Here is a 22,684-nt window from a genome sequence, read left to right on the forward strand (position 1 = left end):
CAGTAACGACTCTGGCGCCACCGGAAGTGCAAAAATTGACACATATTCTATGCTTTCGCACTAAGTTAACATCAGAATATTTTACAAAACAATTAACCCAATACAAATTGTACTTATATTGTTATTTTTGTTGCACTGCCGCTTTGCGATCATTATTGTTGCTGGGTCAGCTGACCTCTTTCTGATGGCGCCCACTTCAAATGCTTGAAGAAACAGCTGCTTAGTTCTAACTTCTACGCTAATATTTTCCTTCATTTATACTGGACCATACTAGTCCTGCGTTAATTTTAATACGATGAGCATTCTTTTGAAAGCATCTATCTATCTATCTATCTATCTATCTATCTATCTATCTATCTATCTATCTATCTATCTATCTATCTATCTATCTATCTATCTATCTATCTATCTATCTATCTATCTATCTATCTATCTATCTGTCTATCTATCTATCTATCTATCTATCTATCTATCTATCTATCTATCTATCTATCTATCTATCTATCTATCTGTCTGTCTGTCTGTCTGTCTGTCTGTCTGTCTATCTGTCTGTCTGTCTATCTATCTATCTATCTATCTATCTATCTATCTATCTATCTATCTATCTATCTATCTATCTATCTATCTATCTATCTATCTATCTATCTATCTATCTATCTGCCTGTTATGAGAAAAGGCGCGTTGCCTGCTTTCAGCCTACTTTCAACTGGTGATGCGCAGAACCTCTGAAATTGAGCCACAGAATGTTCTTACGTCCAAAAATTGGGCTATATCTGTGATCTAAAATTTAATGTTAACGGCAAAATGCAATACTAGCCCGATATTTTTTGTGCAGTAAGTTTAGTCTACGTACCCTTCGCCCAGTTTGCTGTTTATGCATTATATGTTTCAGAGTCAAATAATTAATAATTTGGCCAAATTTAACGCATCATTTTCAGCGTGAAACAAGGCTCGAGAGTGAAACAAGGGCTCACTATATACGTACCTTCATTCATCAGTTCAGAGAATCTGAGGGAAAGCAAAAAAAAAAAAAAAAGTTAGCGCAGCTTGCTCTAAGTTGTGCAGGGCTGGGTCACAGCAGAGCTGGTGGACGCCTAGCTGGTCCTGGCTTGTTTAGGCTTTTGCCCTCTCGCCTTTCTCTTTCCCACCCCCTTGCTATTCTGTACTATACATGGCTATGCGTGCTTTCTTTATTTTTTTTTCTATCTTTTTTGTATCGGCAGTTTCTATCTCTTTCGCTCTCGTTCTCTTTCTTTCTCTGTCTTTCTATCCTTTCTTTCTCTCACTCTTCCCTTTCGTTCTGTCTATTTTTTCTCTGTCACTTTCTATGTTTTTCTTTCTATATATATCTCTCTGCAGTCGTTCTGTCAGCATTTATCTTTTTCGCTCTTTCTTCTCCTTCTTTCTATGCATTTCTCTCTCTCTCTCTCTCTCTCTCTCTGTGTACTCGTTCTCCCCTCATCCTCAAATCTACCCTCCTCACCCCCACTTCCCTTTCCAAACCCCAATTGCTATACTCTATTATACAAAGCTATGCTATGCTCTGCTAGCGTACCTGGATAGCCGAGTGGTTACGACGCTCGCCTGCGGATGGTGGGTACGCGGGCTCGAATCTCGCCAAGAAATTATTTGCCAAGAATTTCTCTCTTTCTCTATCTTTATTTCTCTTTGTCTCTCTCTCTCTCTGTACTCGTTCACTCGTCCATCAGAGTTATTGCATCCTACGCCGGACAAATCGGCGCGTGTGTTGTGGGAGCGAAGCAGAAGATGAAGAAGAGGACGAAAAGAGCGCGTGCCGGTTCATGATAATGATGATTTCTGTTCGCTCTGCGCGGACTAACGGTTGGCTTAAACAGCTCAGATGTTTAAACCAAAAGAAAAAAAAAACGTTACCGTACCAAAGACGACAACCTGCGGTATTAAAGCCATCGGCACCGAATTAAAAAAAAAAAACGACGTGACGATGACATTCATTCTGATTTCATACAGTAGCTAAAAGGCTGAAAGTACAGGATACGCGTGCCTTCTTAGTTGCAACCTGGCCTTTTAGTCGGAACCGAGATAGAGTAAGTTCGCATCACGGCTTTTTATAGCCAGCTGTACGGCACTTCTCGTACTATTTGGACAAATTCATGAATGCTGATTACACGACATTTACAAGTTTTCTGAAGCTTTGTGGAAAGTATCTCGCCGTTCACGTAGTTACTGTCGACGGAAGTCAGAGGAACGGTGTGGGTTGTTGGTGGGCGACACCGGAGCTACCGAAGCCTTACATGCGATTCCGTTGTAGACATGGGCAGCGAGGCCAGCTGATGCTGATGATGATGCCATAATGATTATATCTATTAAGGCGAAATTCTTAGATGCCTCATCAAACGCGAAATGTGGCCGCTAGCATGGGCGGCGTCTACACGAGTGATAATAAGAAAATGGATTTCGCCATCGATCGAGTCGTCCTAAGCAAATGCACGTGGAACCATGTGACTTTTTTTTTCCGAGGCGCAGTAGGGTCCGAAGGATTCCGGAACCGCCATTTTATAGCGATACTGCGCTCTGATATCTGTTAAAAAATCTTGCCAAATACAATGCCAGAAACTTTGGCTGCTTAACATTTCTTCACCGGATATGCTGGCCTGGTGTGGCTTCACGGCATCATCGCGCACGCTGCTGTGAAGCCACATACACAGGCAGAATTATCTGCTATTAGAAGTTCCGCATTTGTGGTCAGTGAAATTTAGCTGCGGAATATAAGCGAAGCGTAAAAATTGTCGACGTATTGACGGGGATGAAACACCAACAACACGGACACCGTGACGTTCTTTCTCTCTCTCCCTTTGGCATTCGAGTTGCAAGCGTTTTTTTGTCACGCCGTCAATTCTTACGCTATGTCCGCCCAAACTAGCTGAATTGAAATTCTTCTTACATGCGAATTTCTCTCCGAGATCGGCTTCACGGGCAAGTGAAATCTTCCTGGAAGTATGTTATGACAACAGTGTGGACCGCCCTGTCTATAAGGTAAGAAAAAAAGACAACATCGTCGATACTCCCAAATGGACTCTGCCGGTGTTTTCGACAAACACCGCAACATCGTGATCTAATGTAAAAGTTACGCACCTGCTATACAGTATCAATACGGTCGACTGAGAAGAAAAAAGAAGAAGTAGGCATTCGCCTTCGAGTCGCGTTAGGCAAACGCATAACGGACTCGTGTGATATTTTGAATAAATAATCCGAACGTTGCTAGGCGAACTCTAGAACGAGAGAGGTCTGGATTTCAGACTTAGAAGATTGCTCACTGTATACATTCATTCAAACCACCATTTTCATCGCCATTATCAACAGGCGGCTTTTTTTTAAGGCTTTCTTCTTTTTAAAGGGTACGCGAGTCTGCAGCGCAGGTTCTTTGAGGGATGCTATATAGCCTGCACCCCCCTCTGAAAAAATTATGCCACCTACGCCTTAGTGGTGCCAAGCCTGAAGGAAGAACGCTGCTGAGCGCTCTTCCTTATCTTGATTCTTCTCTTTCTCTCTGTTTCTTTCGTATATCTTCCTTTGTATCTGTTTTTCTATTTCTTTTTCTCTCTATTTAGTTCTATATATTTCTCTTCCTCGCTCTGTCTATATTTCTCTTTCTTTCCATTCTACCTCTTTCTGCTTCTTTATCTCTCTTGCTCTTTATGACTTGCTCTGTTCCTTCTATATATTTTAGTTCTGACCAGTACAGGGGGTGCACGTCCTTACACTTCGCCCTCGTCGAGTGCGGCCGGGAGTCGAATCCGCGTCGTCTAGTTTAGCAGCGCTACAGCTATGCCGCTAAGCCACCACTACGTGGTTACCACGTGCCTCTAACGAATAGCAATATATTCTACCCGAAGGAGCACATGTCGCACGCGTATATGTAAGGGCAAAACACCAGCCTTACAATAGAAGAGCAGTCACTAATCGACAAACGTTTATTGAACATATATTTTTTTACGAGCTTAGGTATTCTTCAGCATCTGCAGGAAAACAAACATTATATGTACACGGCGAATGTGTCACATAGCCTTTATACAGAGGTAGCTTGCGGTACGCTGCCCGAAGCAAAATGATATAGAAAAAAAAACAACTTTCAGTTTGTCGACTTTCGCACGACGAAACGCAGTGTGCCACCGCACTCCTTGCAGTCGCCGCCGGTGTTATCATTCTTCCTGGGAATGTGCCAGCAGCGGGTACAGCGCACTTTGTACTTCTTGTACCTGCGTCCGCAGCGAGAAACAAACAGGAGCGAAATTGATTAAATTGCGGGAGTATCTTAAGTACCGAAACCACGGCCTCGGCTATCACGAGGCGCACACAACAAAACGTCAGCTAACGTTGCCATTTCAAAGGTCTTTCCCATATCTCATATATGGGTCATCTCTGAAGGGGATTCGACGTCAGAAAGATACCGCTACTGCTCTCCAGAAGGACCCAAATCTCAACGCCGATTCTGAAGTATAGGGTTATTGTTCCACGGTTATGTTTTAACGCATCGCGACCCCATGGGGTACCTCACGAAAAAAAAAAAGATTCTTGAGCCCAGTCACATCTGTGTAGCTCATGAACATAGGATACGGTACGAAGAACTTTATTTAAAGATCCGGAGAAGTGCCACCCCTTAGGGTGACACCACGGGGCGCTCCCACGTGGGGACAGTTAGACCTAGCCTAACCGCCGCATCGCTGGCTCTCTCTGGACAGCCTCTCTGGACAGCTCTCTCTGGACAGTTGATGATGATACTCCGAGCTCTTGAGGGCCGAGCTCCATTTTTGTTCCGTGAGGTTTGTCCCCACGTAACCAGGGGCATCGCCAGAGCATGTGCTCTAGATTGCACTTCCCCTCGCAGCGAGTGCACTGTGAGCTAAATTCACTTGAGAACAGGCAGTGCACGAAAGCAAGATTAGGATAGGAGTTAGACTGTAGCGTCCTAACGGTCATAGCCTGCGGTACGTCTCGTGAGCGTTTTGTGCGGCGGGGGAAATACACTCCTCTCCATATGGAAGTGTTTTGCGAGTTCATTAAAAGTGAACTAAGTGTCGCGGAACCCTTGGACCTCTAAATGTGACAAGGCTATACTTGTTAAGAAAATTTAAAGAGCAAGGGACGAAGACAGTCCTGTGTGGGCCGGGCCGCTTGTTTGAGGTCCCCGCTTTAAATAAACAGCACGACGTCAGCACCAAGTTTCCTTCAAAACACTGCAGCTTTGATCACGCGGTCATATCAATATAACGTGAAAGAATTCAGTGAAGTCACGTACCTGATGCCGCACGCGTTACATAACGGCGTGCCGTCTTCGGCGTCTCTCCATAGCGGTGTTAGCTTCGTGGCGCAAGACGCGCACTGTTTGTCTGAAACTGAAAAAAAAAAAAAAAAGAAGTATAGTTCACATGCAACGACGCTCTTTGGAATCTTATGGGTAAAGCAAAACTTTTGTGATCCAGTTAATTAACTGTTGTAAACTGTTCATATGTCCTCGAAGTCGTTTTTCAACAAAGAAACTTCGTGCCTGTGGCGAAAAATCAGTGGTACACATGAAGAAACCAGCACGAAGCCACTGCGGACAATTTGACCACAGAGTTTCCTACAATATCTACTAGAAGGAATTGTGGCGCAGCGATCGTCCAGCCACCATGGGAATGATGTATAGTGAACTCTTCTAGTTCACTGTAAATGATCGGTAGCAAGTGTATTTATCTAATCTTCGTGCTTGCGTCCTCGAACGCAGTTGCGGCTTTGTTTATTGTGATTTGGCTTTTGGTTTCAGATGAGCTAGAGAACGGCTCGATGTGAACCTCGTGAGCTGATTCAAATTCATCAGGCTATCAAGGTGGTGAAGTGGGACGGTTGAACATCAGCTTAACTTCGCCTTGCGACAAAACGGCTGCCGGCCACACGGAGCAGAATGAACGAAGCTTAGGCAAATCCACGCACTGCCCATCATTCCCACGCTGGCATGAAGCGCCGTGCGTTGCAGCTCCCATAGAAGCTAGCGCCAGATTTCCCTCTAGTGTGCTGTTATGGAACTATGCATTTGACAACCAGGATTAGACCCATTTTCTTCACGTCATCCCCTGGGGTCAGACGGGGTACCGCGTGATTCAAGGGGGTAATTCCGTCAGGACGGAGACAGCAACCGGCCGAACACACGGGTGACACTACATATTTGCCGATTTGTTATGGGATTGTTACCCTGTGCGTGAGCAAGCAGCAGCAGCAGCCGCAGTCCCGGCATCAAAGTCCAGGATCTGTGTCGGCCATATGTCGGCTTTAAAGCGAAGCTTTAAAACGAAATGTCCGGCGAGCAACGTCATAACAGTCGTACTTAAAGAACAACAACAATAAAGGACAAACTGGCATATCTGTTGATAGTTGTTGACATCGCCATCGAAACGGGGCGGTAACCAATAGTTACGAGCGTGTTTGTTCCAGTCAGGCTCTCATAACATACGCAAACTGAAGTCTAAAATTTCAGCTACCTATGGTTTTTTTTTAAGCATTTAACTTTATTTGTACCCTATGCCTGCAACGACTACAGTTTTTTTTTTTTTTTTGCACCGATACTCCAAACGTCTCTGACAACTTAAAACCTCCCTCCGCTTTGAATCACAACACCTATGTAATGTCGAGGTACCTTCAACGGGTTTTGCTGGGCAAAGATATTGCATTACAATGCCATGCCATCAGGTCATCATTACGACCACGTGGCCTAGATGGGCATCGGGGGGATCACGCGAAAGCAAGGATAGCTTTGCACAGCCTCCGTGAAATCAGTCTGCGTCTTAGTTAAGCACTGCCCCACCAGGTGGCGCCACCAAACAGGACGCTGAGCTTCACGCCTCGTAATTCGTCAAAAGGCAATCATGCGCATATACCGACAAGCTACAGCCGTGAACTTTAAAGGTATCAGAAGAGCCATAAAACGCAGCGCCAAGGCCTTCGTTTCTTTCACCTTGCTGTTCAACGTCCTCCCTTCTGGTGAACTCAATCTCGTCTTCGGATTCGCTTATCTCGGGTCGCAGAACGCCTCGTCGCTGCATGTTGCTGCAACGGACAAATAACAGTGTTGTTGAACACGCCGAGCTCTCGCAAGTCGACTGCGTAGATCATGCTGACCACGAACAAAAAAAGGTATCTCATCTGTTAATTTCTAGTAGTGGGTCCACTTCAAAGGCACAGCAAAGTGAAACACCAAGTCAGTTGGCACTGATAACTTATTCTCTCAGAACAGCATTGTCCTCACTTCGGCCATCTTACGTTAATCGCATTAGAAGAGCAAATGAAGGTTGAACTTTCTTTTGTTGTCTTGAATTTCGCACCGAAGCCACAGTAGCTGTATTTCAGTGTGACGTCACAAATTTCTATGTTTCTTTTCGTATTTTCACCCCTTCGGCTCAGTATAGCTTCCTAAGCACTGCTACGTATCGTCTTATAACGGAACGTAGCTCATTTTCATCGATAAATTACGTAGGCTTTCAAAATCTGTGACGTCACGACGAGTTTGTGCGGAAACCTCAAGGTGATGGCGCCGCCTGCGTTTTTTTTTTTCGCTTATTCTCGCTTACCAAGCGCCTTCTCGCAGTAAAGGTGATGCTTTTGTCGCTGTGAAATAGTGGTGTAAGTATTAATACAAGACAAATGGTTTTTATGTTACAAGGGAAGACACACATGCTTCGGATTCAACTCACCGCTGTGCACTAACACTGCATAGCGGTTCACTCGAATTCCGAACGAAGAGAGGGCATACATTTCAAGCAGTTCGCGGGAAAAAAGTTGTACGACCATCATTGAAAGCCGCGACCGGAATCCCCAACAAATGCTGTTCCGATTTTTCTTCGCGCTTATGTCTGGGCGACGCGGCGCTTGATAAGGAGCGAAAAGAATATGGCCCGATTTGTTGCGCTTCACCAATCACGAATCCGTGTCGAGATATAAGCGACTGCTGCCGCTGCCAATGTAACTTTTCAACCGGAGACAGCAAGAAGCCGTTTTTATGCTCTTTTATTTCATCCATTCGTTCGGACAAAAAATGAAGCCCTTATCATCGATTTGTGTACGCTGGCTTCGCACAGATATTTTTCTTTGTTTTAACGATGACTGTGTGGCGATGAAAAACAATGAAAAGAAAAACGCTTTTTTTTATCCTATAGCGATGAGTAAGCCATCTCACTTGTAGTAATGCTCCATCTTGAGCTTGGGCTCTCCGTTGACCATCTCGAGCCGCATGTGAACCACGGCGCCCTTGAAGTTGGGGTCGTCGGCCGTGGGACTCTTTCGCGGAACCGCCTTCTTTCGACGACCGCAGCTCTGAGTCGCCGCAGCACTCGAGGAATGTCCTCTGGGAGAACCATTCGAGCCACTGGCGACGTCGAATCCGTCAGACGTAGGAGGCGACGACGCCCCGGCGGATTCAGTCGTCGGCTGCTTCTTCGAAGCATCCGCTGAGGTCGTGGCGGAAGACACGCCGGTCTCCTGGACGGACGCACGAACGGAAGTGTCCGCGGCTTCGGCCAGGGGCATAAGCGACGACTCCACCAGGGACTTCAAGCTCAGCGAGGCCATCGACGGGAACGGCGACTTGGCCGGACTCGGTTGCTCTGGAGTCGGGCAGCAAGCTCCAGCGTCGACTTCTTTCAAGTCGGCGTCTTGGTAATTGGCAGCTACGGCCGTCTCGCGGGCCACCAGCTCTTCAGCCATGTACTGAATCTTCATAAGCCTTTCCGTCTCACCGCAGGCGTCGAAAGGTTCCGAGTCTAGGTCTCCGGAACACAACTCCGCGTGCCGCGACGGCGGAGAGAAAAGTCCGCAGTTGACGTCGACCGGTGCGCTGTCCCTTAGGTACCAGACACCGCCCGCGGTACTCCTCGCGTAAGAACGGCTTGCCTCGCTCTGAGAATAACGCCGCATATCCTTGTCAGACGGTGGGCTGCAGGCGTGCGGCTGGTACGGTTCGCAATAACGGTTTTCGTACGGAAAGACCTTCTGTTCGCCGGAGGCGTCGAAGCGCCGCACGTCAGCCAGAGCGATTGACTTGAGACGCAGCGAAGGCACCGAGTGCTCACAGGGGCCGCAACGGAACTCCGAGGAGCCGAAGTCACTTTGCGAAGTCATGTCTAGTCCTTCGACACTCCCTTTTTTGAAGGTTCGAGTTGTACGAGTGATTCCCATTCAGTCTTGAATGACGAAGCAGACTCGAGACGTCTGGCGCCCCCAGAGAGGATTCAACGGGGACACTGCAAGTTGTAGGACTGGTCCCGGTTCCGCTCTTGACGACGAAGCGCACACGCTAGACGTCTGACGTCCTCAGAAGTGGCGGCGAGGTCGGTACCTGGCCGGTAACCAAGAAGCGACCGGGATACCTGCGAGTGTTCCGATACAGCGGCAGCAACGAACTGAATGTGGTCATGCGCTCAGCGCAGCGGCGCCAGTTTGCGATAAGAGTGCACAATCATTCGTCGTCACGCCTCTGGGCATTCGGTGAACTACGACAGCGTCGTCACTCAGCTAACACCCAGCTATTTCGGTTATACCACGTTATTCCTGACGCAAAGTTGCATAGCGAAGTCAGAATAGAAGGAAGTATATAGGTTCGGATAAAGAAATAAAAGGCACGATCTTTGCTCGACGACAAAGAGCTATACTTTGATTAGAGCGCCCACAGCTGCTTCACCTAAGCATTAGCATTAGTAACAACTTGATGAGGGCTGGTTGGTCATAATCAAGGCAGATGATGAAAAAGAGCAATTCTAACAAGGATAACAAAGGAACGAAGAACAGCGCTTGTCCCGTGGTCTTCATTCCTTTGTTGTCCTTGTTATAATCACTCTGTATCGTCGTCTGCAAGTCTGTCCCATGCTTTGATTTAGAGGGAGGGGGCCGCTGCGATGAAGCTCGAATTCCGGCAACGGCGGTGCATTTCGATGGAGGTGAAATAGTACAGGCCCGTGTGCATAGGTTTAGGTCACGTTTAGGTGCACGTTAAAGAACTCCAGGTGGTCGAAATTCCCGGAGCTCTCCATTTCGGCGCGCCTCGTAGTCATATCGTCGTCTTGACGCGTAAAAACCCCAGACAGAAGCCATGTCTACATTGGCGTCTAGCTCGCCGAGCTTGATCGCAGCTGGAGGTTTCAAATTTCAGTGGCGTTAAACACAACTGAGGTTTCTGTATGCACGACTGACTATTCTGCGCGCACCTAGATCGTTCGCTACGGTTCGTATACGCAACGAGGAATTCGCGTATAGTTAATCATCCGGCCGACAGGGCAACGGTAAATCCTACTCACCGAACCGTCGAAGGTGGCGGCTCCCTAGTGACGACCTGCCGCGATGTCGCGCAATTGCGACGATTTCGATCTGCCGTCGAAAGTCGACGCGTGGGGCTGCGCGCCCGTTCGCGACACAAAAACGCGAAGTCATGCGCTAACGGAGGCCGATGGTACGGGCTACAACATCTGGATCGCCCGGCCGCGCTCGCAAACTTTCTTGGCGATAAAGAAACCCGTCGTCGCTCCGTCGTATGCTCGCCAGAGCGAAATGGTTCCGTTTCTCATGATGATTGGGACAAGACGAAGCCCAACACACCCTTGGTTGCAGTTCACTTCAGTCTGATGCCAAAGTGCTCGCACGCCATGGGGACCAGACGGCACGAGGGCTCGTTGAAGCTTTCTTAATTTTGAAAGCTGGTGAGTGGCCAAGCTCGCGTCAAACAACACTGAGATAAGGTGCCTGGATGCGCACATTTTTCTTCAATAAAAGTTCAGTTGTCAGTTCCGCTTGTCATCTAGCTTTCTTCGTCTCGTCCAGCGTTATTTCGAGCTCTTTTTAATTATCGCGCATTAACAACTCGGCCAACAGTCTATTCTTCGTTGCTCAGTTTCTTTTTTTTGTGTGACCTCCTTTCGCTATTTAAGCATGCAGCTTGAACTTTTCTTCACGGATGACAAAACAGACTTCTGTGGAAATCGAAATTCTTGCAATGTAGAACAGGAAGTGTGTGTGTGTGTGTGTGTGTGTGTGTGTGTGTGTGTGTGTGTGTGTGTGTGTGTGTGTGTGTGTGTGTGTGTGTTCAAACGACCACAAATGATATCTCAGGTGGACAAGAAAGGAAAGCGCTAAAGTAATGGTTAGCATTCCCCTCGCTTCTCTTTCTCCCATTCCGTCCTCCCCCCCATCACGCCTGTATATTTATTATTATATTTTGCGCTAATAGGCCATAGCTTATGACCTGGCTGAACACTACGAACCAACTACTGCCCAGCGACAAGATCAAGCTGCTAAGTACATATGCGCTGCCAGTGCAAATGAAACCGGGAATGAATCTGAACTCTTCCGTGGCTGTCAAGGGAGAGCGAAGGGAATACAGCGCAAGATAAGACGGGGACAAGGAAGGACGACGCACACAGAGCGCTGACTCACGATACTTTTGTGCCTTAATTTCTTGTCCCCGTCTTATCTTGCGCTGTATTCCCTTCGCTCTCCCTTGAGCGCAGCCCTCGCCCTTTCACCCCCTTCCCAGTCAAAGTGGCCGAGTCCGAAAAAAAAGATGTCTTCGCATGGATTCCAAATGAAAATGAAGCATGCAACGCTGAGCTTGTCAGAGCGGTTTGACTTTAGTACCCGGCTTTCCGGCGGCATAGGTGGGGAGTAAACGGCTCTTTCGAATGCGACATCAGGGGTCCTCGGCAGTTGTTATAGTCAAAGACCTACATGGCCATGATCTTGAACTTTAAACTATGAGGACACAGGTACGACTGAGCATAGGTATGGGGCTGACTCGGCGCCCCCTTCGATGACGAGGGGGGGGGGGGAGGGGGTTGCGCAAGCTCACTCCAGGCTCATCAAGCTAGACGCCATGACACACGTGGCTTCGATTTGGGCTATCGACAGCGCTCCGAAATACGCGATCTGGATTTCACATATAAATCCGTCGATACAGCTTGTGCAGGGACGAAGCCACTCCTCACCACGTAACGCGACAGCGCGAACTTATGTACGAGTACGATGGAGTAGTCCACACAACGCGTTGTGCACTTGGCAAGCGTTCGACGCTATATGGACGAAATGGGGACAGATGCAGCGCTCTCTCGCGTTCAGACCACGGTGTTCGGACGTATACACGCTATAGTGTACTAGAATTATTGTAGTACACTATAATACACGCTGTGTGCCGCGTTCCGTCTGCGCGGGCACGGGCGCATGGAAGCGCAAACGCCAGCTGGCGTGCGCCAGCAAGCGTACGCGTGATCAGGTGCCTTGATCAGTTATCTTTTGCTTCTAAATTTACGCTGTTGGTGGATTACCGCATGGTAAGGGGGGCGCACGTGATTTCCCGACTTCTATACACAACTTCCTGCCTTCTTTTACATTTACATTTAGCCGTTATACATTTAAAGGGCCAGACTGTTAAAGGGCCCTCTGTCTGCAAGCTGCAGCCGTATCAGGTTGTTAATCCATAACAGGGAAGCTTCGTGGTATCATTGCATTCGTCTATAGTTCAAACAGCCTTGTAACTCCGTAAAAGTGCTGATCTTCAACAACTAATTTCGTTGTAAGTGCAACAACTTACAGTGATTACATGAGCGTGCTCGGATACTTATTCACGCATTTAGAACCAAAAATAACGCGATCTCTTGCAAAGTAATGATACAGCGTAATGAATAAAGTCACAAGAAGATAAGGCTAATGCCACGAGAACAAATAACCTGGCCGACAATCGCTGGACTCACGCTTAAAATTACGATGCCACACATTCGCACGCGTTCTAACACATATAATTGAAGACACGCGGACGGCAGCGGCGGCGCTGCAAGTGTACCAGAGGCGCACGCATCGAGACACACTAGCCCCGCCGAACCGCGTGCAACAGCCCGCCGCGTGATCGCTTACCTGCTGGAAACATTCCAGGACCGTTCACGCATCAACACGTTGACGAGCTTGTCGTAATCCCGCGGGAAAGAAATTCGCTCGCAAATCTGCCGCGAGCGGCGAGAAGTTCGCACGCACCGATTTCTTGCATCGCAGCAACCTTAAAAACGTCGATGACGCCGTCATCGGACCTCGGCGGCGCGTCGAGAGACGCGGTCGACGCATCAAAACCTACGCTCTGTACGGTCGTTTACGCCGCATACGTATGAAATGCAATATACTAGGAGTTGAGAAGTACGTACAAGGATGATCAAGCCCCAAATGACCTATAGATATGGAAACGTATGACGAAAAAAAAGACACGACGTGCCGGCAGTCGCGAACGCTGGCGTCACGAGCAGCTAGCGTGGCTAGCGTTCGTTCGTCTGTGCGGGAATGAAAGCGGGCGCTGCGCGAACGCTTGAAGCGCCGGTGTACTATAACTTCGTTTCATATTATGCAAGGTAGCGAGACTTCTTGCGGTAGATGCGTCCGCACCAAGAAATAGTTCAATGATATTTACCGCGCGTAATGAGTTTTTTTTTTTTTCGTTTTTAGGCTGAGTAATAAATCAAGGTGCTTCGTACCTTAGCAACAAAGAAACCGCGTAATTTGTACGGTTGCCAATAAGTTGGCAACCGTACAAATGGTTACAGGCCACGGGCACGCAACGCAATAAACACCGGCAAACCAACTGCACAGACACGCTACTGCATGACTTGCAAGACGCGCATGAAGACGCGGAATGTGGGGAGGTCGGAAGCCCCGTGAACGGAAAATGAAAACCGAAACTGCTTTGCCCATTGGTCGTACGTAACGGTCGCATCAGTAGTTGTCGTAAAAGTCGCGGGCCCGCCAACATTTACGCCTCAAACGTTACGTACTTTAGGCTAAATAGAACAACGTCTGAACAAGCTCATTACGTTGATTACGTTTACGGTCACGATCCTTAGGGGCGTAGCCAAGGGGGGTTCAACCCCCCCCCCCCTTGGCTACACCCCTGAGGACCGGGTTGATTGGAGAAAAACTCAGCCAGTTACACAGCGTGAGAACCGTCGCACAGTGAGGATGTGAGCGAGCGATCGTATGTGAGCGTCGAGTTAGACAGCTTACGGCATATTCGACTTGTTTGAGAGCGCTCTGATCGTGTTTGAAAGTGTTCAATTGAACAGCTTTAAAGCTCTACAACGAGAACAAGCAAGTATATGCAAGTCACCTACCTCCTTCCTTATCACCTACCGACCCGTTTATATAAGTAGTAACGCTTAGTTGCTCTTTTGCATCAATTCTTCAGAGCCTCCGGAGTGCTCTGCAACAACGACCCGAATGTACGATTAATCTCACGTCGAGCATCATCATCATCGCCAACATTTAGCGTCAACATCATTATTTAGCATCATCAGCATGAGCCTCGCCATCAGAATTTCAAGCATCCTAATCATTATCATCATTAATTCTCATCTTTATCATAACTTCGGAGAAACATGCAGACAGCGCAGGTTCGACTTGAATAGAATACACTGTTAAAATATGGGTAAGGCCTTTGCCCTGCAGTGGGCTTAGTCAGGCTTACTGTGACGACAGCACTATATTGTATACGTCTACTCCTTCCGAGACTGCTCGTTATCACATCATATTTATTGTAACCGCTAAAAAATAAATTGTAAGAGTTCGGTCAGAAGAGTTGGCAGCGCACTTTCGGGCTCATGATCGTGCCCGGTGCGCAGCCAAAGGCGTCGGCAAACGCCGGTGTGTTCATCAGGGGAACGTTGCAACGCATGTTCAAGGGCGAGTAGATCTTCGCAATGTCGTCGGGCTGCTCGCCGGCCGCAGGCTTCGGAACGTACTTGGCGCACCACTTGAAGCAGCTGCTGACGAAGAACGCCTGCTGGGCCGTAAAGCTGTGCTCGCCCAGCGTTACGCCAGGCTGCGGGCCCAGTTCGCGCAAGGCCCTCATCACCTTCTCCAAGCCGCCGCAGTCGGCGAAGTTCTCGGACAGAGCACTGTCGCCGTACCTTCACGCCAATCAATCAATCAATCAATCAATCAATCAATCAATCAATCAATCAATCAATCAATCAATCAATGAAAAGTTTATATCACCAGAAAATTCTAGATGGTATTCAGGACTAAAACCTGCTCTTGGCAGCTTGACTTGGTCCCTGAAGACCGTTACATTGGCAGCATACGACGTTCACAGCACGAATATGCACATCAGAATATTATCACAACAAACGTGAGCAAAACAAAGGTTCAGTAAAGATCAATCCAGTAGTAAACATAAACAAGTTACAGTACGATTCGCGTCAAATGTTTAGTACAGCATAAACAACAACATGATATCAACAATGATACGCCGCGATGCAGCCGTTGGCACAAGCTTCGCAAGAGTGTCCCTAAGTTCATTTGCATACGGGGGTACACCTTAGCGTACAGTCAAATCGGAGATAGCAGCTCCGATTCCACTACCTGAAGAGTCACTAAATAAGCGCCAGTCGACAACGTGGCGATTTTCAAGACGAAAGCCTTAGATGCCTCGGCGTCCAACGGCGTCGGCGTCAACACGAGCGACGCAAAAAATCATCACCACGCGATGACGCCCCCATACGACGTCATCATGATGCGACAGATCACAAAAATGCGTGACGTCATCACATGACATCATCGCCCGCTCAAAGGTTGGCCGATCACGGAGGCAGTGCAAAACCAGGCGAGGTGCAGAAAGCTTGCAATGCCTCCGATCCTGGAGGCAGTGCAGAACCACATTAGGTGCAGAGAGCTTTGGGCAGGGAGGATGAATACACCGATTGCGAAGGAAGAAGATGGCTTTCACCTTCGAGTCGTCTTAAGCGAATGCATAAGGGACCCTGTGTGGTTTTAAAGACACGCACAGTCCCCACACCCACGCTGCACAGACGTTTATACACCACGATGGAAAGCTTGAGGGGGGCGGCTCGCGCCAACCTCGACTACATTATCTGGGCCTGTCCCGCAGCGACACACACCATTAAACACAGCACCAACCCTACATTTAAGATAACTACGCTCGAGCAGTGGGAGGCTATGCTGTTCAGCGCGTGCCCGGAGGACAGACTCTGGGTAGTCCAGCTGGCCGAAGACGCCGTCAAGACTCAAGGTCTGGCCGCCTTCCTAGAAAGGGAGGCTCCGGCAGGGCTAGACTCCCGGCCCCCGCCACCCTTGACCCCCGCAAGGACAAAAAATAGTTCCGTCTCTCTGTCTCTAATCACATCTGCATTAAGTGGCGAAATTAAGCGATGTTCAGGACAGTACCCTTGGTATAGTCAATTACCTGACGCCGTATGACCACGGGACCTCGTTGTAGAGGTCGCGCAAGCACTGGATGCGCTTGTCGAACAGCTCCCTTGACTTCGGACTCCACCAGTCGTCCTTCAGGCCGGATGCGTTGAAGACGCCGAGCACAGGGTCGTAGCTGTGTGTCACTTCGTGGCCCACCACGTGACCCAAGGCGCCGTAGTTGACCGACTCGGGCACCGTGAGCGTATAGAAGGGGGCGAACATGATGCCGTCCATGATGAAGACCCAGTGGTAGATGGGCACGTAGAACGCGTTCACCAAGATCATCGGCTGCTCAGGGTCCTCCTGTCTCACCGAGGGTTTGGTCGCCTTCAGCAGCTCCAGCCGTCGCCTCGCGTGGGCGTCGTGCACCGTTGTGAACATGTCGGCGTGACTGGCCGGAAGCCTCGGCACGAAGGCGTAGTGTTCGCGCAGTTCCCGCTTCGCGTCGGACAAGTTGAACGGGTGGCCGACGACGCGCCCGAGACGCCGAATGTGTTCGAGTCCCTTCTTGCGCGTCGTCTCGTCGATCCAGGACAGGTCGGTGATGATGGACTCCGTGGCCTTCCAGAGCGCCGCGGACATGGCGCGAATGGCGGCTAGCTTGTCGTTCTCGACGAACCAGTCGACGAAGAGGTCCACCATGGCGTACGACAGCTGCTGGTTGGGAACGATCAAGCACATCAGTAGACGGACGACGAAACTGACGGCTTCGCTGGGAACGAGCGATTCCAAGTACCTGCCGGACATGGCCGGCGCCAGTTGGAGGGCGACGAGGAAAGCCACGTAGCCGGCCACCGTCTCCGAGCCGGAGTGTTCGCCGAGCACGATTTCGCTGATAAATGGTAGGATGAACTTGTTCTTCACGATCATCCGGTCGTCGGCCGTGAGCTGCCGGTCCGCGGGCAGCAAGCGATTCACGGCGTGCAGCAAACGGACGGTGCTGTTCGCCTGCAGCGTGATCGAGTCCGCGTCCGAGAACTTGACGTATTCGAGGGTCTGGTTGTTTCGCACAGCCAGAAGCGGCAACACGGTGACCGCGAGGAAGCGGCTGTCCAGGTCGATGATGCGCGTGATCAGCTGAGGCGGCAGTTCTCTGCGAGTGAAAAGGGGCAGCATTATAGGCCACGGCGTGCGGCTGCCAGTGATTGCTTAAGTACAATCATCGCAGTTTATCAACAGCCTTATTTGCAACCTGTAGTTTATACCGGAGCTCTGCTTTTAGACACTGTCACCCAAGGCAGGTGTTATTACACGAGCCCGTGTGAATGCAATCGCACCAGAACTCGGCATTGTCAGAATCGCGGCATCCAAGTGACGGCTTGGTGCGAAAGCGTGTTGTTGGGAAGCCCACGTTCATGTTTACCAATGATTCGGGAAGCGAACGCAATCGTGGCCGTCACATGGGCATCAGTTATTCACGCAACGTGTTAAAGATAAGCAGTTATCATGTGTTAAAAATAATTAGTTGTGGTAGAGAATTCAACAACAACGAGCAACAAATAAATACATGGTGTGTTTCTGACGGAAGCCTCGCCCAAGTCGCAACAAAATGTCGTGAGCTCTACGCGCTACTTCCTTGGCGTGGATAAGCATCTGCAAGGTATACACATATAAGCCAGTTTTCTATGCCTCGGAGATCTTCAGTTCGCGACACCGAGCATGATGAAAATCTCGAAGGCAATACCTATATTGCACACGTATCTATATTCTCAGACTCTCGAACACACCTGCCAGTAAGAAGCAACGCCGACTGACGGAACGCCTTGTCCAATTCTCCCTTCTCTATCAAGACTCCTCGCAGCATTAGCCACACGACGACACCTTGGATGTTAATGTCCCAATGGAGAAGATGAAATCCTGGCCTGCTGAAGTCCTTGTCCGGCTGCAACTGGAAGAGAACGTGTATGTCCCTCTTCAGGCTCAGTTCCACTAGCGTGTCCAGAAGAGACGTGGGCAGCCGCTCCTTGTCGGGAGGCCACGACAGGTTGTAGGTGGCCAGGAACTCCTTGAGCGTGTCTGCGCAATTTCAAGTTTACTTGTTCAAGCTTTCAAGTTAAGTTTTATAGTTTCAAGTTGAAATTCAAGTCCTACCGATGTGTACCGAATTGGAAACGAAGCGAATGCCGTTCGATCAGAGCACTTCAGGCAAACCCGGTTCACATATGCATGCGCAAGGTTTTTCATTAGGGAAAGGGGGAAGGACAAGGTTCGCGGCAGCGCCTCCCCCCCGCTCCCCACCTTGTGCTACATGTGGAACAAAAACTCACAGGGTCCCATATGCATTCGCCTAAGAGGACTCGAAGGCGGCAGTCGTCGTCTCCTTCTCAGTCGATGTATTGATCCTACCCAGCACTCCCTCCGAAAGCTTTCTGGACCTAACGTGGTTTTTCGCCTTCTCCAGGATCGGAGGCATTGTAAGCTTTCTGCAGCTCACCTGGTTTTACACTTCCTCCGCGATCGGCCCACCTTTGACGAAGCGACACCATGCGATGACGTCAGCATGTGACGCCACAAAGTTTGGCTGCCTTTTGACGTCGTGGTGACGTCAACATGGGATGGTTTCTTGCATCACTCGATTGTGTTGACGCGGACGCTCAACTTTCGCGTTTGATGAGGAATATAAGACTTTCGCCTTAAAATAAGGTGTATATATTATTATGAAGTCCATACAAGCAACATTCAACAGTCGCAGAGCAGGGGCTGTTTATTCGCGCAATTACGAAAAAATTCTCGGTCGTTTCACTAAACGGTAGCGATCCTTTCGTTGCGCAGCGAGTTAGAAGACGCACCAAGACGATCCACGTTGTTCATTGCCTCCTGAAGGCATTGCTGCGTCATGTACACGGCCTTGAAACGCGGGCTGTCCTCGCCTTCGTCTTCACGCAAGGTGTCCACGTCTTGCAACATGATCCTCTTGTAGAAGGAGAGGAAGATGCGGACTTGGAGGCGCAGAAAGGCGTTGGGAAAGAAGGAATCCTGCGCCCGAATGTCACGCCGTTTGAGGACGTTAGATATACCAATTCGCTAGTCTGTAAAACGTAAGAACGAGCTTCACGGAATGCTGGATTAATCTATAAACCAGATTGTGCATAGACCAGGCAAGCATGCTGGATTAATCTATAAACCAGATTGTGCATAGACCAGGCAAGCATCCATAATCTTCAAAAAGAACTTGCTGTTGGACTAGTTGGTAGTTCATTTCGGTAGAAAATTAATCAAGCGCGAAAATGACACATTCCCACACACACACACACGGCCCCTTGCGTATTCGCCTAAGACGATCGAATGCTAAAGCCATCTTTTTCTTCGCAGCCAATTGAATTGATCCCCCCCCCCCCCCGTATGCTTTCTGCACCTAACGTGGTTTTGCACTGCCTCTGGGATCAGAGGCGCAGCAAGCTTTGTGAACCTCACGTAGTTCTGCAGTGCCTCCGGGATCGGCCCATCTTTGACCAAGCGACTTCGTCATCTGCTGAGGCCACAGCGCTGATAAGACAAGGACGAAAGAAGACGACAGGACGTGCGCTCGCTGTCTTTTCAGCGCTATGGCCTCATTGAACGTACCGACCAAGCTTGCCCAAAAGTCTGTAATGTACTCTTGTCACCACGTGACATCATAGTGTCGTCATGACGACGTTACAAATTTTGCTGATCTGTGACGTCATGATGATGTCATATACGATGGATGATGTCGTCACATGATGGTGATTTTTCGCATCATTTCGCGCTGACGCCGACGGAAAAGTTTTGCGTTCGAAGAGGCATCTGAGGCTTTCGCCTTAGTGAACTTCTCACCGAGGCGCTTGAGTAGCGTCCGCACACGTAGTCGTAAAAGTTGTCGCACGGCTTCTTGGTGGCGTCGATGGAGTAGCTCATCTCCTCGAGCCAGTTCTCGCAATTCGGCGACTGGCAGCCAACGTAGGATCTGCGCGAAAACGAAAGCCCGCCGCTGCAGCCGTATGTTCCTCGCGAGAAAAAAGCGTGACCATTACATGCCCCATGAAGGGAATCATTCCGCAAGAGTCGGCGTTACCACCCGATAGCAAGAGAACTCACTTGACCAAGTGATGACTTCACGTGGTGATGTCGCGCGACATCACCACATGATATTGTCGCTGCGCATTCAGTTTCGCATTCAAAGCACCTAAGGATACTTAAGTGCAGCTGTAACTTTTAAACTATTATTACTTGGCGGGCGTCCCAGCTAAAAAGAGGGGCGGCCCAGCTAAGTTTAGCCAAGCTTAAAAAAAAAAAGGCTAGCAAAGGCTCGAACATTATACGTTTTATGAAGTTGTACGGTGTTTGGTCGTCTGTAAATTTTCGCCAAGAATACTATGTTTCTTCTCAGCACGGGAATGTGGCTAAACCCGGAAAAATGCTATTTAGGACGAGAGAGCGAGTTCCGGTTTCACAACGATAATTTGCGTTCCGCTAACTAAGATTCCCCACGAGCTTACAGCTTCGCTGAAGTCAAAAAATCCATCTTTCTCTAGTAGTAGTAGTAAGTAGTAATTAGTAGGCAGTAGTATTATAGTAGCGGTAAGTAGTAGTAGTAGTAGTAGTAGTAGCGGTAGTAGTAAGTAGTAGTAATAGTATGTAGTATTAGTAGTAGTAGTAGTAGTAGTAGTAGTAGCGGTAGTATGTAGTAGTAGTAGTAGTAGTCGTAGTAGCAGTAGAGTATTAGCAGTAGTAGCTAGTAAGTAGTAATAGTAGTAGAGTTAGTAGTAGTAGTAGTAGTAGTAGTAGTAGTAGTAGTAGTAGTAGTAGTAGTATAGGTAGTAGTAGTAGTAGTAGTAGTAGTAGTAGTAGTAGTAGTAGTAGTAGCGGTAGTAGTAGTAGTAGCAGTAGTAATAGTAGTAGTAGTAGTAGTAGTAGTAGTAGTAGTAGTAGTAGTAGTAGTAGCAGTAGTAGGTAGTAGTAGTAGTAGTAGTAGTAGTAGTAGTAGTAGTAGTAGTAGTAGTAGTAGCAGTAGTAGCAGTAATAGTAATCGTAGTAGTAGTAGTAGTAGTAGTAGTAGTAGTAGTAGTAGTAGTCACGCACGTCACGTGACCAGAGGGGGGAATCAATCAAGAAATTCATAAAACAAAAATATCTTGATGCTCAAAATGTCACGGTGACATCCGGTTCAAAATATATTCAAAGTATACGGCGAAATCAATTCGCACTTTCATCAGTTACATTCATTATAAACTTACATTAATCATAAGAAACTGAGCCAAGGCATGGCGATTCGCGCATTCATTAACTACATTAATTAGATGCTTACATTAACCGTATTAAACCAATACAAGGCACATGGGCGTGTGATAGCGTGAGTCATGTAGATAACAGGGAGCGCGCAATAGGCAGGATGCCGGCTGCGCAGGTGGCAAATCACGTGGCGCGAGGCGTTCGCTGAAACGTCATTGCCTGAGCCTGCAGATCACGTGATCCCGCCGTACAATCACATGCACTCACGCTCTTACTGCTTCGCTGTCCGCGGTTTCCACCACGTGGAACTGGCTGAATTTGAAGTGCGTAGCACTTCGGGGTGGGGAGGGGGGGCGGCTTGTCGTTAATCCATGGATCTCGTGTGGTGTGATCACGCTCACAATTAAGTGGTCAGTACAGGCCTAGAAACAGGGCTAGCGATGCTCAAAACCGGGTTAAAGTAAACAAACGAGGTTTAACAAAATATAATTAACAGAAATAACCAAGAAGTAATCGCAATAATTAAATTAAGATCGCTATAGGAACGCTTCGGAAACATGCGGCTTACACCCGCGCTGCGCCAGAGAGGGTGCCACCGCCTCGTCAGCCGCAAGATTGCTCCTCCCACCGGTGCTTCTCCGGCTTCGATGTTACGAACATTCATTGACGTAGAGTAACAATAGCGCAACGGGAATCGCTGGGTGCCCGTGCCATACGCACTTCCTCAGGTATTGTGGAGCTGCATTTAGCGCAGGATTTAGAACTACATAAACCGTTACGCAGGAACGACAATATCACTCGATTTGAGCTACGTAGCTCAAATCCAGCGCTAATGACGTTCTTGTGTAACGATTTGTGTAGTTCTAAACGCTAGGCCGCGCAGCGATGCCTTAAAAGGCTTTGCAGCACTTACCGAATTCCGGCGGGTATGGCGAGGCACACTAGAAGCGCCGCCATGCCGCCGGCCACGACGCACTTCGAGTAGCGTCGCCACTGGGCCTTCGAGGTTCGGAACACGCCCGCCCGCAAGACCGATGGCGAAAACTCGTCGTCACTCTCCGGTTCTTCGACTCTGTCCGTGGTGTCGACGTCGGTCTTCTTGTCGACGTCCTTGAAGGCGACGTCGCCCTGGCTCTTTCTTGCCGCTACGCTGCCACGAGCTGACGACATCCTCGCTAATAGCAGAGAGCGACGTGTTTTGGTGAACCGATCAATCAATCAATCAATCAATCAATCAATCAATCAATCAATCAAT

The 22,684-nt window shown here is 48.7% G+C and overlaps 2 protein-coding genes across 3 annotated transcripts; both read right to left on the minus strand.

The window, feature by feature from the left end:
• Window positions 1–4,038: 4,038 nt before the first annotated feature.
• Window positions 4,039–9,579, minus strand: LOC119404824 (uncharacterized). Of its 2 annotated transcripts, XM_037671497.2 has the most exons (4): window positions 8,189–9,450; window positions 6,971–7,062; window positions 5,279–5,375; window positions 4,039–4,238 (listed from the first exon to the last, which is right to left on the minus strand). In XM_037671497.2, exons 1-4 carry the CDS (start codon window positions 9,184–9,186, stop codon window positions 4,112–4,114), a joined length of 1,314 nt encoding a protein of 437 aa, XP_037527425.1. In that variant the 5' UTR covers window positions 9,187–9,450; the 3' UTR covers window positions 4,039–4,111. The 2 variants fall into 2 exon arrangements, with proteins under 2 accessions (XP_037527425.1, XP_037527426.1); XM_037671498.2 differs by lacking the exon at window positions 6,971–7,062 and having other exon boundaries at window positions 4,197–4,238; window positions 8,189–9,579.
• Window positions 9,580–14,596: 5,017 nt separating this feature from the next.
• Window positions 14,597–22,599, minus strand: LOC119405401 (neprilysin-1). Its single transcript, XM_037672241.1, has 6 exons — window positions 22,343–22,599; window positions 20,035–20,164; window positions 19,029–19,215; window positions 17,967–18,255; window positions 16,232–17,332; window positions 14,597–14,936 (listed from the first exon to the last, which is right to left on the minus strand). The coding sequence occupies exons 1-6, from the start codon at window positions 22,597–22,599 to the stop codon at window positions 14,597–14,599; spliced, it is 2,304 nt and encodes a 767-aa protein (XP_037528169.1).
• Between the last annotated feature and the right edge of the window lie 85 nt (window positions 22,600–22,684).

This window comes from Rhipicephalus sanguineus, chromosome 9 (assembly GCF_013339695.2).
Source record: "Rhipicephalus sanguineus isolate Rsan-2018 chromosome 9, BIME_Rsan_1.4, whole genome shotgun sequence".
NCBI lineage: Eukaryota > Metazoa > Arthropoda > Arachnida > Ixodida > Ixodidae > Rhipicephalus > Rhipicephalus sanguineus.